This window comes from Dama dama, chromosome 1 (assembly GCF_033118175.1).
Source record: "Dama dama isolate Ldn47 chromosome 1, ASM3311817v1, whole genome shotgun sequence".
Taxonomy (NCBI): domain Eukaryota; kingdom Metazoa; phylum Chordata; class Mammalia; order Artiodactyla; family Cervidae; genus Dama; species Dama dama.
Window position 1 is genome coordinate 35,616,729 of NC_083681.1, and position 15,311 is coordinate 35,632,039.

The following is a 15,311-nucleotide window of genomic DNA, read 5'->3' on the forward strand; positions in this document are numbered from 1 at the left end:
GCGTGTGCCTAGAGTGCAACTTCTCAGTCTCCATCAGTGCAGAGCCCATCCGACTTAGCAGCGACCCCGGAGGCCCCCAGAACCCTGTTTGAAATCCCTCTGCAGAGCTGGGCGGAACCGCCCGGGAGGTTTTCAGTGCCTCTTTCCTGGGGTTCCCTGTATGTCTCTCCAAGACCTCGAATTTCACAAGCTGGCTAGCTCTGTCAACTCACAGGGTGTCCCCTGATTCCCCCAAAACCTGTTAATTCCCTCTAATTATGAGAAAAAGCAAATCTTATCATTCATACACAGCTTTTGGGAAGAAAGGAAAAATCCTCACAGAATTAAAAAGAGGAGGATGCTGCAGAAGCAAAAAGTTGCTAGTTACTGACAAAGACAATTAGAAATAGGAAGGAAGCTATGCTCACAGATACATCAAAAATTGTACCAGCATTTACACTGTTGCTGTCAACCAGATGGTTTATTTACGCTGTAGTTTGTCACATGAAAAGCCAGATATAAAATGGGTACCTACACATGTGGGCCTCTGTGGGTCTGGGCTTCATGCAAAGACATTTAGTTCAAGTGAACAGACTGGGGCACTGTCCTGGGTACACTCCTCATCCCCACCATGTGCCCAGTGCCTAAGCACCTTCCTGGGGCTCAGGAAACCTCCTCCAGGTGAGCCAGGCTCCCCGCCTCTTCCTGTGTCTCCTTGCAGGATGGGGCAGTCAGAGCTCCAAGGTGCACATTCACCACAGCACATGGCTCCACTTCCCTGGGCACAACCTGCGCTGGATCCTGACCTTCATGTTGCTCTTCGTCCTGGTGTGTGAGATCGCGGAGGGCATCCTGTCTGATGGGTGAGTGGCTCTCAGAGGGCCGAAGAGAGTGGGTCTCTTCCAGGGTGCCTCCCGAAAGGCCCAAGGAGACCCCAGCTCACCTTTACTCCATGAACCGATATGGTTTCACTTGCTAATAAATTCAGCAACTGTTTACCTAACATCTGTATGCTAGGCTCTCTGTGCCAGGCACTGGACACTGAGAATCATACCCTACCCAGATCTGCGCATCAAGACCCAGTGAAATAATCCTAGAATTTATTAGAGTACCGTAGCTTCTGTGGATATACTCAGCCTACCTCACAGGCTGTTGGAGTTACCTTCTCAGGGCAAAAAATCAGTCTTGCTTGAGACCTTTCCTTGGCTCCCAGTTGTTTTCAAGGTCCCAAGTGCTTAGCCTGGCATCCAGGTTCCTCACAGTTGGCCTTCCCTGTCTCAAGCCTCATTCCCAAAGGCCTTCTCCCCATGCCCACCTTTCCCAGGGCCTCACAGCATACTCTCCACACCTCTGCCACTGCACAGGTCATACTGTATGTTCTCATCTGTATCTATTTGCAAACTCTTTCCCCCTAAGCCAGAAAGGCCTCAGAACTGGAAGCTGCATTTTCTTTATCTTTGTATTTACCGTGCAAGGCACATGAGAAAGTTCCGTAGACCCTTAGTGACTCCTTAAGAGGATAAATTAAATAATCTTGCAAGTAAGTATTCTGGGAGGATAAAGGAAGGCAGATTGGGCAAGCTTCATGGTTGAGGGGGCTTCTGAGCCGAATCTGGAAGGATGACTAGGGTTCCGAGGAGCAGAGGAGTTCCGGAGAGGGTGGGAGCAGTGCAGCGGGGCTAGTGTGAAACACACCAGAGCTGTGAAGGCTGAGACTTGGACACTGAGGGCCTCTCCAGGAAGGTTTCCAACACCAGGCTGAGGGTTTGAGTTGAAATTTGCAGGCAGTTTAGAAGCGATATAATCAGCACAGCACTTGGAGGTGAGAACTTGAGGGCAGGGTGGCAGCAGTGAGTAGCTGGAGGTAGAAACAGCACCTAGGAGGTGACCACGGTAGTCTAGGTGAGAGATGACTGCAGCTGAAAGTGGTATGTCAGTAGCCGGGGGTGCAGACAAGGAGGAGGTGAGCAGCCATCGCGTTAAGGAAGAATGACTCCCTGGGTGAAGGGGTGGTGGAAGGTGGTGGGCATTTGGCTTAAATAGCTGAGGTCCAACCCCTCTAAGCAGGGATTAGACTATGCTCAGATTCCACTCCTGCCAACCCTGGCTCCTGGAGTTGGACAACCAGGGGAGGGGATCGGGGGTCCCCACCCCCATCGATACACATACTCCCTCACCCTCCATTCCCACTGCATCCTGGCTTCAGAAATAATCTCTGTGATAACTGCTTGCCTTGGGCTTCCTCCAAAGCCCAAGAGATGAGTAGGACAAGAATGCACACTGCCACATAACTAGCAGGTGAGAAGTCTGCCTCCCGCCTTCCATCCCAGCACCCTTTCCAAAGCAGCGCAAATGCCAGAGAGGGGAGGGCTGCCTTGTGAGCCCTGGGGCCAGAAGATCCTCACTGGGCTATAAGGGACAAAGCAATGGAGAGGAAAACATCCTATCTGTAGAGAAGGTAGACCTCAGTCTTCACCAGCGTTTCTGCTATGCCGCGTATCAGCTGTAGGACTTTGGACAAGTCACCCAGCCTTCCTGGGCCTCACTTTCTCTACCTGTGAAATGAGCTTCATAATCCTTGCCTGACCTGCTTCATAGGAGAGTCCAGGATGATCTTAGAGCATGGAGAGAATGCAGAGTGCAGAGTGGCAGAGCCCTGGGCAGATAATACACTCCCAGGATGTGGGAGACTGGAAAAAATCTGGCTGGGGACTCCTTCCTGCTGGCTGTTCAGCAGAGCCCCCTGTGTGGGCAGCACCTGTATCCCAAACCTCTCTACGCTCAGTGCAAATCACTATCAGCTCCCCAGAGGGTGAGTCAGCTCCTCAGTTGGGCACTTGTCACCTAGTGTCTGCTGGTTTCCATCTGTAGCCTACACCCCTGGGCAGGCGAGCATGAAAGAGGGACATGGGCAGGGAATCAGACTGGAGGAGAAGCCGTAGGGGCCTTCAGAAGGCAGGGGCTTCTGACACCCCCAATCCACCCACCCTGGGTTTACAGACTTGCTGAGAAGTCTACAGGGCAGATAAGAGAGGGGGTGTTAAAGCAGTGGTCTTCAAGTATAAGCCTCATTTGGGCTTCCCAGGTGGTGTTAGTGGTAAAGAACCTGCCTGCTAATGCAGGAGACACAGGAAACATGGGTTCGATCCCTGGGTAGGGAAGATCCCCTGGAGGAGGGCATGGCAACCTATTCCATTATTTTTGCCTGGAAAATCTCTTGGACAGAGGAGCCTGGCAAACCACAGTCCATGGGGACACAAAGAGCCAGACACAGATGAAGTGACTTAGCACACATGCAAACTTCTTACAGTGATTAATTAAGGTATCTAACCTATAGGGCTTCTTATCTTCCTTTAAGAATTATTTCTCTGTGGTGCTCTGAATTTAGAACAACCAAACGTTTTTAGGTTATTTAGAAATTTTTTTTCTTAACATAGAATGTTTTCTCAGACCAGCATAAACTGGAAAAAGCCCTGTAGAAACTTTTACCTAATTTGTTATCTAAGTCAGTATGTATTATTCAATAAAGCAGCCAAATCTGTTTAAGTCGTGTCATAAAATTCTTATTTCAATTATGGTTATTCATTGTCATTTTATCTTATAGAATATTTATTATTTCTACCTTCTACTGCAAACAAAAGACTGTATTTAAACTTATGAAATAACATTTTAGATGTCACTTAAAATCTATGCAGGGGTACAGAGTTTCTCAAAATTCTTTCTTTTTAAAAAATGTTCTATGTATTTCTTTTAAAAATGTTTATTTATTATTTTTTTGTCTGTGCCAGTCTTAGTTGCAGCATGTGGGCTCTATTTCCCTGATCAGGGATCAAGCCCAGGCTCCCTGCCCTGGGAATGTGGTGTTTAGCCACTGAAATGCCAAGGAAGTCACTTCAAAGTTATTTCAAGGAACACAGAGGCGAGAGTTTTGAAGGACCCCTGGGCAGGGTGTTGGCTGTTCCCAGTGTCCCCACTAGTGACTGCCTTGTACCTCCTATAACAGTGTGAAGACCTTGTGCTGAGACTATCCACTAATCAAGGCTTGAAGAATATCAACACTTACAGTCTCATTTAACAAGAAATCTGGAGGCCACCTTTTTTAGTTGGTGTGGTGGCTTAGTGACGGCATCAGGACCCCAGCTTCTCTGCATTCTGGTTTCAGGCTAGAAGCTTTGCAGCTGTGACTGCCAAGGCCAGCTTCCCTCTGCCAGATCCTGTAAGCATAAACCCAGGGAGAGAAGACCATGAATTTCAAAGCCTGAACACCAAACCCTCGTAGCATCTCCATGTGGACACCTGGGCCCCTTAGTTAACAGACGTGTTTGGGGTACTGCCAAGCAGAGCTGCCAACATATAGCCACCACGCGTGTGTTGTGGAGGCCGCACTGCTTGCTGCGCCCTAAACACGAGGCCTGGGCTACTCTGTTGGGGTATGGCACAGCTCACCCACATCTCCTCTCTCCTTCTCTCTTGCCCTCCTCTCAGGGTGACCGAGTCCCGCCATCTCCACCTGTACATGCCGGCCGGGATGGCGTTCATGGCCGCTGTCACCTCTGTGGTCTACTATCACAACATTGAGACCTCCAACTTCCCCAAGCTGCTGATCGGTAGGGAAGCGGGAGGGGTGAGAGGGGGAGGGAATAGGGACTTCGATTTGTTCCTGTGCCAGGCGCTGTTCTAGGCGCTAGAGGTTCAGAAGTGGAGAAAAATCCCTGCCATTGTGGAGCCTCCAGTCTTGTGGAGGAGACGTACAGACAAAGACAGTAGACAAACAAGTAGTGATGATGCTAAGAACACAGAGTAAGGAAAGTGGTAGAGAGGAAAAGCTGTGTTGCTGTCTGTATAGCATGCCCGGAGGAGGCCTCTGGTAAGAGTGAGCATGCAGACTTTGGGGGGTGGATGTTGCATGCAAATGGTAAAGCAAGTGCAAAGACCTTCTGATGGGCGCAAACTTGGCAAAGAAGCTGGTGTGGGCCAAGGCAAATGCGGGGAGAATGGTTGAAGGTTAGGTCGGGGGCCAGTAGAGGACCAGAAGACTCCTAGGCTTTGGGCCTGGGCACCTGTGTGAACAGTGTGTGAGTGACCAATGTGGCAAAGAGCAGGAGTTGGGGTGTTTAAGCCACACTGAGCTGAAACAGCCAGCTCAAGTATCAGGCAGGCAGATAAACAAGTTGGGCACTCAGGGGAGGTCTGGGGCAGTCATGGCTTTGTAGGTGGCATGTAAAACTTGAGCCCAGATGTGGTAAATTTAGAAAAGAGAAGGGCCCCAGGACCAGAGCCTGCGGTTTGCCAACGCTTAGGAGTGCCCGCTTAGACCTTCTGACACCATGTGACCGGGGTCCCAGGCAGAGACAACGGTGATGACTGTTGACCTTTATTGAAACTGTACTGTGTGCCAGGCTCAATGCTAAGCTTCCTCCATGCATTATCTCACTTAACCCTGACACTCTCCCTCTGTACTGTTGCTATCCCCATTCTACAGACGTGAACACTGAACTCAGAGGTTACACATAATGACAGCAAACACTCATTTAGCACCTCCTATGTGTCAGGCACAATCCTAAGCATTTTACATATATTAACTCCATGTAATCCTTACAACAACTCTATGAGAAAGGTACCATCATTACCCTTTTGCAGATCAGGAGACCAAGGCTCAGAAGTTAAGTGGCTTGCACTAGTCTTCCCAGCTAGTCAAGGGGTAAAATCTGGTTTAGAACCCAGGAGTCTGGAAGGCTCTTAAAAAGAATGAAGCTGTGTGTCTAAAAGTCCTCAGACTGTGTTGGACCCGAGGTGTAAATCCACAGACCTTCCTCTGTGTGGGGCTCGGTCTGCATGCCTAAGGCCGGGCTGTACGTCTGACTGTTAGCTGTGGTCAGACTGTGTGTCATTAAGTCAGACCATGATTTTTAGAAGTCACAGCATTAATTGACATCTGGAGTCTGGAACTCTCTAGGCTAAGCCAGAGATAGCTTGGTGTCATGAGTGGGAACGGGTTGCTTCCCAAGATAGTCTAAGGTCTACCTTCCTGCTAAGGTGGGAGCTGCACTCCATCAGGATCGTCCAAGAGATGCCCTCTCCCCAGGAGCCCCATGTGAATATGGTTGGGGGACTGAGGGGCAGCAGGTGGAGAGATGTTAAATACAGGCTTCAGAGAGCCTCCTGCACCAGTGTCTGAAGGAGGTTCTCATGCATAGAGATCCCTCCTTATTTGCCAGGCTTGGCTGACCAGTGCCCCTGGAAACACCCCATCTGCACATCTGGCAAGTTCATTTTGTCATTCTCCAGAAAGCATATAATATTCTCTTCCTAAAGCACCAATTGGGCTTCCCCTAGCTCAGCAGTAAAGAATCTGCCTGCCAATGCAGGAGACACACAGTTTTGATCCCTGGGTTGGGAAGATCCCCTGGAGAAGGGACTGGCAACCCACTCCAGTGTTCTTGCCTGAGAAATTCCATGGACAGAGGAGCCTGGCAGGCTACAGTCCAGGGGGTCAAAAGAGTTGAATACAACCTAGTGACTCAACAACAACAATGAAGCACAAATTACCACCCTTGGACAGACCAGTCTTTCTGCAAGGAACAAGGACTAACTCCCTCCATTCCCCTTAGGTAGAGTTTTACTCTCCATGGAGCCGGAAGTTCTAGAACAGGGAAAAGTGAAAAGGATGCACCCCATGGGCTGCAGGGCAGTGAGTGTTAGAGAAAGAACTGTCCTTCTGTGGAGGCTACTGCCTAGTCACAGGTCTGGAGTCCTACAGAAAGGTGAACTGTGACGCAGCTTACAGTGTCCTGAGAAGTAACCTTGTTCGTGGACCTGGGTGAGATCAGGAGGTATTCTATGGGAACGTCATGTTTGAGTTGAAAACGGAAGAATAGGTAGGAACTAGTTGGGGAAAGGGACAGGGAAATGCTTCCGACAGAAGGAGCAGCATATGCAAAGGCCCAGAGGCAGAAGAAGGAAAGCACATTAGGAAATCTGGGGTGGAGGAGGGAGGTGGTGCTAGAGTGCAGCGGGCAGAAGGGACCTGAGCTATGAAGGCTAGAGTGGCAGGCGGGGCAGGACCTTGAAGGCCACACCACAGGCTTTGGTCTTTATCCAAGGACAATGGGAAGCCATTGAGGGTATGTAACATAAAACTTATTTTAATCACTTTTAAATGTACACTTCAGTGGCATTCAATGCTATCACCTTGTTGGATAAATATCATCACCATCCATCTCCAAAACTCTTTCATTTTCCCATTAAACAATAACTGTACACATTAAGCAACCTTTTAAAGCTGGCATTCTACTTTCTGTCTCTGTGAATTTGACTACTTTAGGCACTTCATTTATGTTAAATCATGCACTATTTTGTCCATTTAAAGTTAAAGTTCATTTAACTTTGTTTTATAGTCTCAAGATTCACCCATTTGTAGCACGTGTCAGAAAATTCTTCCTTTTTAAGGCTGAATGACTTTCCATTGTGTATGTCTCTGTGTGTGTATATATATATATTCCATTGTGTATATACACATTCCATTGTATATATATATATATTTTATATGTATACCATATTTTGTTTATACATTCATCCATCAATAAGCAGTTGAGTTGCTTCCACCTTTTGGCTATTACAAATTATGCTGTTATGAACATGGGTGCATTGAGATCTTATTTCATTAAATGTATTGGTCTCTGGAGGGACATTGTGTATGTCTCTGTGTGTGTATATATATATATTCCATTGTGTATATACACATTCCATTGTGTATATATATATATATTATATGTATACCATATTTTGTTTATACATTCATCCATCAATAAGCAGTTGAGTTGCTTCCACCTTTTGGCTATTACAAATTATGCTGTTATGAACATGGGTGCATTGAGACCTTATTTCATTAAATGTATTGGTCTCTGGAGGGCGGGAGGGGAAGTGGGGAAACCATGAGAAATCTCTAACGGTAGTCCAGAGGAGACATTATGGTGGCAACCCAGGTGGCCACCCAGATGGACAGAAGTGGATGGATTCAAGATAATTAGGAAGTAAAATAGAATTTGGTAATAGGTAGGATGTGGGGGTGAGGGAGAGGAGAGCGAGGGAAGAAGTAGAGGTAATGAGAATTCAGAGGGTTTTTTTTAATCATTTTACTTTTTTAACTTTTTCTTTTCTATTGGAGTATAGTTGACTAACAATGTTGTGGTAGGTTCAGGGGAATTCAGAGTTTAAAGCTCAGCAGCAGCCTCTGTGCTGTTCTTTCCCCTCTCCTGTTCTCTCAGACAAGCCCTAAGCTTTTACCGAGCACTGCTCTATCTGGCCACAGGCTGAGGGCTCAGCACTGTAGGGTAGGGTTGTGGAAATTACCCCTGGGCTTAGTCCTGGGTCCACTACTAACTCTCTGTGTGACCTTGGACAAGACGCTCAGGCTCTCTGAGCCTCAGTCTCCCTATCTGGACAGGAATAGTAAGGCCCTGGCTATGTCATAGGGTTCTTATAAAGATCAAATCAGATCCTGTCTGTTAAGGATTAGAGGCAAGACCAATCTGAGACGTATTTACAAATCTTGGTCCCAGTAGGAAACACTCACGAAGGCCTCCAGAGCTTCTGGTGGCTGGGATAGAGTCTACTGGGAGAATATAGGTGTGGAGGCAGGGGTATGGCCTCCAGCTAGGGGATTCCTTGTGACCCGGAGACCAGGCTCAGCTGAGAGCATCCAGACTTGAGGGCTGGGGCCAGAAGCAGACACTCCTGCCTTCTATCCTGATGCTCTCACTCCAGGACCTGAGATAGGTGGCATTCGCAATTCAGTGTCTCAACCTAGTTCCCAGCCTGGAGCCAGGCTGAGACAGACCGCAGCTTTTGTCCCCAAGAGATGCCCTGGCATTCATGTCCAGGCCCACCCGGGGAGGGAAGGCAGGGTGATGGTCTTCTTCCCTCTCTGTGATTCCTCTAGAGAAGAGCTTTAGGCATTTGGGCTGACCTTATATCATATATAAGATCCCATATGTCATATATCGTAAACCATATGACTCCAGGGAGTAAGGGGGAAGGACCGCCTATGCTAAAGCTCTCCCTAAATGGGGACTTAATTACTGCTATCTTTTGTCATCACCAGTAAGCCAAAACCGGCTGGCTTATTGGTGGATTTGAATGGGGTAGATAGGAATTTAGAGGATAGAATTCACCAATGGCTTCTGACATTTATGGTCCCAGGTCTGAAATCTGGAGATAATAAATATATTAGCATCTGATATCCAAAGAGCACCCAGTGTGTGCCAGGGTCACTGTGCTAAATGCTTTCCATACATTGCTCACAACCTTTGAGGTAGTAATATTATTATTCCCATTTATGGATGAGGAAACTAAAGCCTAGATGCGTTAGGTGACTTTCTCAGGATCGTGTCGCTATTAAGTCACAGAACCTGAGCCCAGGCGTATCTGGCTGCAGGCCCAGCTCTAACCACAATACGCACTGCCTCACAGGAATGTGACTCACTTTTTTGTATCCCCCACTCCCCAGGCTCCCTGAAGAGCATCACTGTGCCATAGTGGGCTCTAGGCGAGGTGGGCCAGGGTCCTAGGCCCTCACCCTCCCTCTGGCATTAGCTTGCAGTGAGCTTGGGCAGGTCCCCTCCTCTCTCTGGGTCTCAGCTTCCTCATTTGTAAAATTAAAGGAGTAGATTGAAGGACCTTTAAGATATTCTCAGACTGGGGATTCCACAAGGAAGCCATTATAAGGTGGAGCCTGCATGTATTAGGCATTAGGCTAGCCCAGTTATGCCACTTAATGGCTGTGTGACCTTGGATCAGTTACTAAACCTTTCTGATTCCTTTATCTGTTTAATAGAGGGTGATGGCAGGACTTTGCTCACAAGGCTTTTGTAAGAAATAAATGAGATAAATATGTTTAAAGTGCTTATTTGACACAGTGCCTATAACTTAGCTAAATTCAAGAAATAATTTCACCATTTTTCTTCTTATTTATTATAAAGGAAAATTTGGCTGACCACCTTGACTTATAGGAATATTATTATCTCTGAACATGCCTGTCATGAATGTTTTAATGTATGCACATTGCTTCTCTGGTAGCTCAGACAGTAAAGAATCTACCTGCAATGCAAGAGACCCGGGTTCAATCCCTGGGTGAGGATGATCCCCTGGAGAAGGGCATGGCAATCCGCTCCAGTATTCTTGCCTGGAGAATTCCATGGACAGAGGAGCCTGGTGGGCCACAGTCCATAGAGTCGCAAAGAGTCAGATGTGAATGAATGACTAACACCTTTACTTTCACTGTCTCAAAATCATATACTCTTATATTCACACACACAGACATCTCTCACTCTGAGTGTACTTGCCTACAGGCACACCTCCTCCCTGACACACTTTTCTCTCCTCTTGCACACATGCACACACGTGAGTGCACACACATACACATACGTGCATGCACGTTCTCCCTGCTCTCTCGCCTCTCCCCGGCAGCCCTGCTAGTCTACTGGACCCTGGCCTTCATCACCAAGACCATCAAGTTTGTCAAGTTCTACGACCATGCCATCGGCTTCTCGCAGCTGCGCTTCTGCCTCACGGGGCTGCTGGTGATCCTCTACGGGATGCTTCTCCTCGTGGAGATCAACGTCATCAGGGTGAGGGTAAGCAGGCCCCCCTGGGCTGCACCCACCTGAGGACACACCTGGGCCAGGGCGGGGCTGCTGACCAGGGTCCTGCCCCTGGATGTGGGCCTCCACCCTGCTTCTTAGCCAAGTCCTGGAAGGAGTCAGCTTCTTTCACCTGTCCTCAAAAGGAGAGTTGAGGCCAGTGAGGGATGTTTCAGGAGGAACATTCCATCCAGCCCAGCAGCCCTCTACCCCAGGCTTCCAGGGGGAGAGGAGGGGACAGCTGAGGCCATAGGATCTGGGTTTGATAGGAAATAAAACTTCAGGTTCTGGCTTCTCTGAGTTTGATTTTTTTTTTTTTTTCTTTTTGAGGTGGGGGGGCTTGTTTTATTTTAATGTATTCACATAATTACACATGAGTTAGTAAATGTGGTAAGTGTGGCTACATACATATCTTTTGAGTTTGGGTTTTTTTTAATCATTTCTGCTTGCTCCCTTTTCCTCTCTGAGATTCATACCTTCCCCTCCCTCAACCAGTCTCTCCCCAGGTAACCCAGATTAACATTCTAGTATGTATCCTTCCATTCTTTTTATTAATATATTGTGCTTACATACTTGCATCTGTTAAGGATATCTCCTTAACATAAATAGGTATTGTTTCTTTCAGTGTTTGTTTTGTAAAAATGGGATCATATTACATATAGTTTTTTGCATCTTGTTTTTCTCATCTATCAGATATCTCTTAGGACTTCCTCCAAGTCTAGTACGGTTAATTTAGTTTTCTTAATGGCTGCATAATATTCCATTGTGTAACTGAGCCATTACCTTATTGATGGGCATTCACTTTGTTGCCAATTTTTGTTGTTGTTGTTGCCAATTTTTCGCCATCACAAATAATGGCGTGTTAAACATACTTGTATCTATGTAAAGCTGCTTCTATTTCTATGGGAGAGAATCCAAGGAGCTGAGTTGCTGGCTCAAAGGGCCTGTGTATTTGAAATGTTAATTGATGTTGCAGATTGCCTTTCAGAAATGCTGTAATCTACCAGCAATGAATTAGAAAGCCCTTTCCCTTCCTCCAGCCAGCAATGTGGGCTATAGCCTTTTCTAATTTGGGCCAGTCTGATGAGCGTGAAGTGCTACTTTAATTTGCGTTTCTCTGACTCCTCTGCTTTTAGTTGGTGATGTGCAGCATACAGAGGCTTTCATATTCTCTGCCTCCACTGACCCTCACAGCATCACTGTGATACAAGTAAAATCCCCTTTTTAGATGAGACGTTTTAAGATGAGGTTTGTCCAAAGATACCTTGCTAGTAAGTGGAGGGGGCAGAATTCGAACCCAGGTCTGCATGGGTCCACATTCTGCAAACTTTATATGAACATGGTGGTTTCTTCAGATTTGTGGGAGAGAGAAGATGGCATATGGGAGATTCCTGCTCTTGCCTAACTCAACCCAGCCCAGGGGATTCAAAGTAGGACCTCAATGAAGAGTTATGAGTCAGGAGGCCCTGGCACTGGTGGTCAAGAGGAGTTGGGGGGGGCGGTTTTCCTGGGTTCTTTTTGGGCAAATAATGGCCTGGCCTGTTAGAAATCAAGGGTGGGGTGCCACAACCCCAGATCTCTGCTGGGACAAAGCAGAGGCAACAAGAAGTTGCACTTACCCTCCCCTGTGTCCGTGCGCCCACAGAGGTACATCTTCTTCAAGACGCCAAGGGAGGTGAAGCCCCCAGAGGACCTGCAGGACCTGGGGGTGCGCTTCCTGCAGCCCTTTGTGAACCTGCTGTCCAAAGGCACCTACTGGTGGATGAACGCCTTCATCAAGACGGCCCACAAGAAGCCCATCGACCTCCGAGCCATTGGGAAGCTGCCCATCGCCATGCGGGCCCTCACCAACTACCAGCGGCTCTGCGAGGCCTTCGATGCCCGGGCGGTCAGTGGGGCGTGATCACACTGTCTGTTCCTTGTGCTCTGGTTTAGCGTCACAGATGGGGAGCTCAGAAAGCATCAGGTCAAACCCCTGATGGGACAGTGGGGAAACTGAGTCCCATGAGGGAAAGAGGCTTGCCCTAAGTCATACAGTGAACCAGGGAGAAGTCCAAGACCAAAGACCCATAAGACAGTCACAGCTGGAATGGTCCTCATGGTTTAGGTCACCTAGCCTAACACTTCATTGTCCATGTGGGGAAACTGAGGCTCTAAAGGGAGGTAACCTGACTGGATTTCCCGTGTCTTATGGTCTTTCTTTTGGAGCTCAGTGACTTTACAGGTGGGGATTGTCACCCATTTGGAGAGCAAGGGCATTAGTGGCCTAATCCTTGCAATAACTCTATGAGTTAGGCCAGAAGGCATCTCCTCAAATCACTGATGAGGAAACTGAGGCCCTGAGAAAGGCCATGACCTCCCCAGAGCTAGCCTACCTCTGGCAGGTGGCAGAGCCGGTCACCTGACTCCCTATCCAGTGCTCATTCACTGCCTCTGCCCTAGCATTTCAGAGGAAAACACCAAGACAGACACAGTGGCATTGGACTGACATATGTCATGCCCTTGTTACAGCACTATGCTCACCACACAGTCCCTGCCCGGCTGTGTGACCTTGATCCATCACCTGGCCTCAGTTTCCCTATCTGGACCACGTTAGGTCTCTATATGGACGCATACAGCCATGCACTTGGTGGCTCTATAATTTCTTCCCTGACTCCACCTTTTTGCAGCAGACGTGGCCACTGGGTTTCTCTAGGCAGCAGGAGCCAGGGGTTCCCTGGGAGGCTGGGCCCTCAGCCACTCTGACTCTGTCTCTCTGGGCAGCGGAAGGACATGCCAAGCACACAAGGTGCCCGGGCCATCTGGCAGGCCCTCTGCTGTGCCTTCGGGAGGCGCCTGGTCCTCAGCAGCACGTTCCGCATCTTGGCCGACCTGCTGGGCTTCGCCGGGCCACTGTGCATCTTTGGAATCGTGGACCACCTTGGGAAGGAGAATGGTGTCTTCCAGCCCAAGGTAGGCCCCCAGGGGTAGAGCAGGGCACCCTCTGCAAGGTTTTCACTCACTTGTGAGAACAGGCAAGAGGTTGATGTGTGTGAGAGTGGATGCACAGGGCAGTTTCTCACCATGCAGAGCCCTTAGCAATATCTGTCTCTAGGAGATGTCTGCATCTGGTCAGCAGAAATGCTAGAAGGCAAGCTTGTGCCCCTAGAGAATTTATGGTGCCCTACGCTTTTGACTTAGCAACTAAACATCGGCATACCGTAATCACCATAATACCTCTCTCGGTTATGTCGTCATTCAGAAAGTTGCAGGAAGTGTCTAAAGCTTTTATTTATTAGTTTTTAATTCATGCTGTCTTAACAGACTCTCGATAACTTTATGGGATCTCTGTTCTTCAGTTTTGTATGCTCATAGCACTTGAGGCTCTGCAGGGCCACTTTGGTGACTGCTGTTGTGGGGAGGAGAGTGGGATACCTCTGTCTGTGAGGCTTTTTCTCTCTCCACTCCAAATTTTGTTAAAAGCTGCCCCAGTTTTATTAACATGTTAGAACTTCCCATTAAAATTTGTTTTAAAAAAAAAAGAGTTCTGTCTCTTAAAAGTATTTGAAACCCATTGGACTAGATGATACCCAATGGCCTTTCCAGCTTTAAAGATGCTACAAACTGAAATTTGTTGGACAACAGAGACAGAAAATCTTTCTGGGGTTCGTTTTCCTTCCTTGGGGCAATGGCATTCACTCTGGGGGTGAGGGTGGAGTACTCAATTCTTTCATCTGTTTCTGTGCCGCTGCTTAGGTTTCTTGTTGTTCAGTCGCTCAGTCACATCTGACTCTTTGTGACCCCCACAGACCGCAGCACGCTAGTACTTCCCTCTCCTTCACTATCTCCCAGAGTTTGCTCAAACTCATGTCCATTGAGTCAATGATGCCAGGTTTAGATGGCCACAAAATGGAAAACTTTTCACCTCTAATAAGATTCAGAGTCTTATTTCCCCAGCAGGAACATCATTATAACCTTTTAACCACAAATAGACAGCCCAAAAAAGATGCAGGTAATTACTAATTAGGGATCTGATTACTAATTTACGACTTACCCTTGTGTAGTATTATCCATCTCGTGGGTTCCATAACTGCAGATACCATTTAATTCCCAGGAGGTGCATATGAATTTTTTTCCAGAGACATAATTAATCAGCTGAGCACTTTTGGCCAGGAATATGAGACACTCTAAGTCTGTCTGATTTACTCAGCAAACAATTATTGAGCTATACTATGTGCCAGACCTGGGTAAGACTGTGAGAGTATAGAGACAATGATTATGATGAGGAAGGTTAATAATAACAACCACTGATTGACTGCTTAATACATGCCTGGCTATGTGCAGAAGATATCCATGTGTTATCTCATTGAATCCCTAAAACAGCCTTTTCGGGTAAGTTTTTTTTTTTGTCACAACCTTTTGAGATATAATTGACAAAACCATACAACTTATAAGGTAGGTATCTTTAATCCCCATTTTATAGATGAAGAATTTGGGGCTCAAAGAGATTAAGTAACTTTCCCTAGCGTCTCTCAGCTAGTTAGTGACAGAGTCAGGATTTGAAACCAAGTCTCTTTTACTCCATAGTCTGGGCACTTACAATCATGATGTGAAATTGATTATTACTATCAAGTCTTCATCTCTGGCCTTGAGGAATATGAAACCAAATGGAAGAGAGAGAAATCTAAATAAAATATTTTATGTGTGCTGAGT

At 47.3% G+C, this 15,311-nt stretch overlaps 1 protein-coding gene across 1 annotated transcript in view; it reads left to right on the forward strand.

Annotated features, from left to right (window-relative positions):
- Positions 1 to 15,311, forward strand: part of ABCC8 (ATP binding cassette subfamily C member 8) — a 78,354-nt gene that overhangs the window by 723 nt on the left and 62,320 nt on the right. Inside the window, exons 2-6 of the mRNA XM_061131196.1 lie at positions 701 to 842; positions 4,465 to 4,586; positions 10,447 to 10,613; positions 12,265 to 12,507; positions 13,383 to 13,571. Coding sequence (XP_060987179.1) covers positions 701 to 842; positions 4,465 to 4,586; positions 10,447 to 10,613; positions 12,265 to 12,507; positions 13,383 to 13,571 — 863 coding nt within the window. The remainder of the gene's footprint in view (positions 1 to 700; positions 843 to 4,464; positions 4,587 to 10,446; positions 10,614 to 12,264; positions 12,508 to 13,382; positions 13,572 to 15,311) is intronic.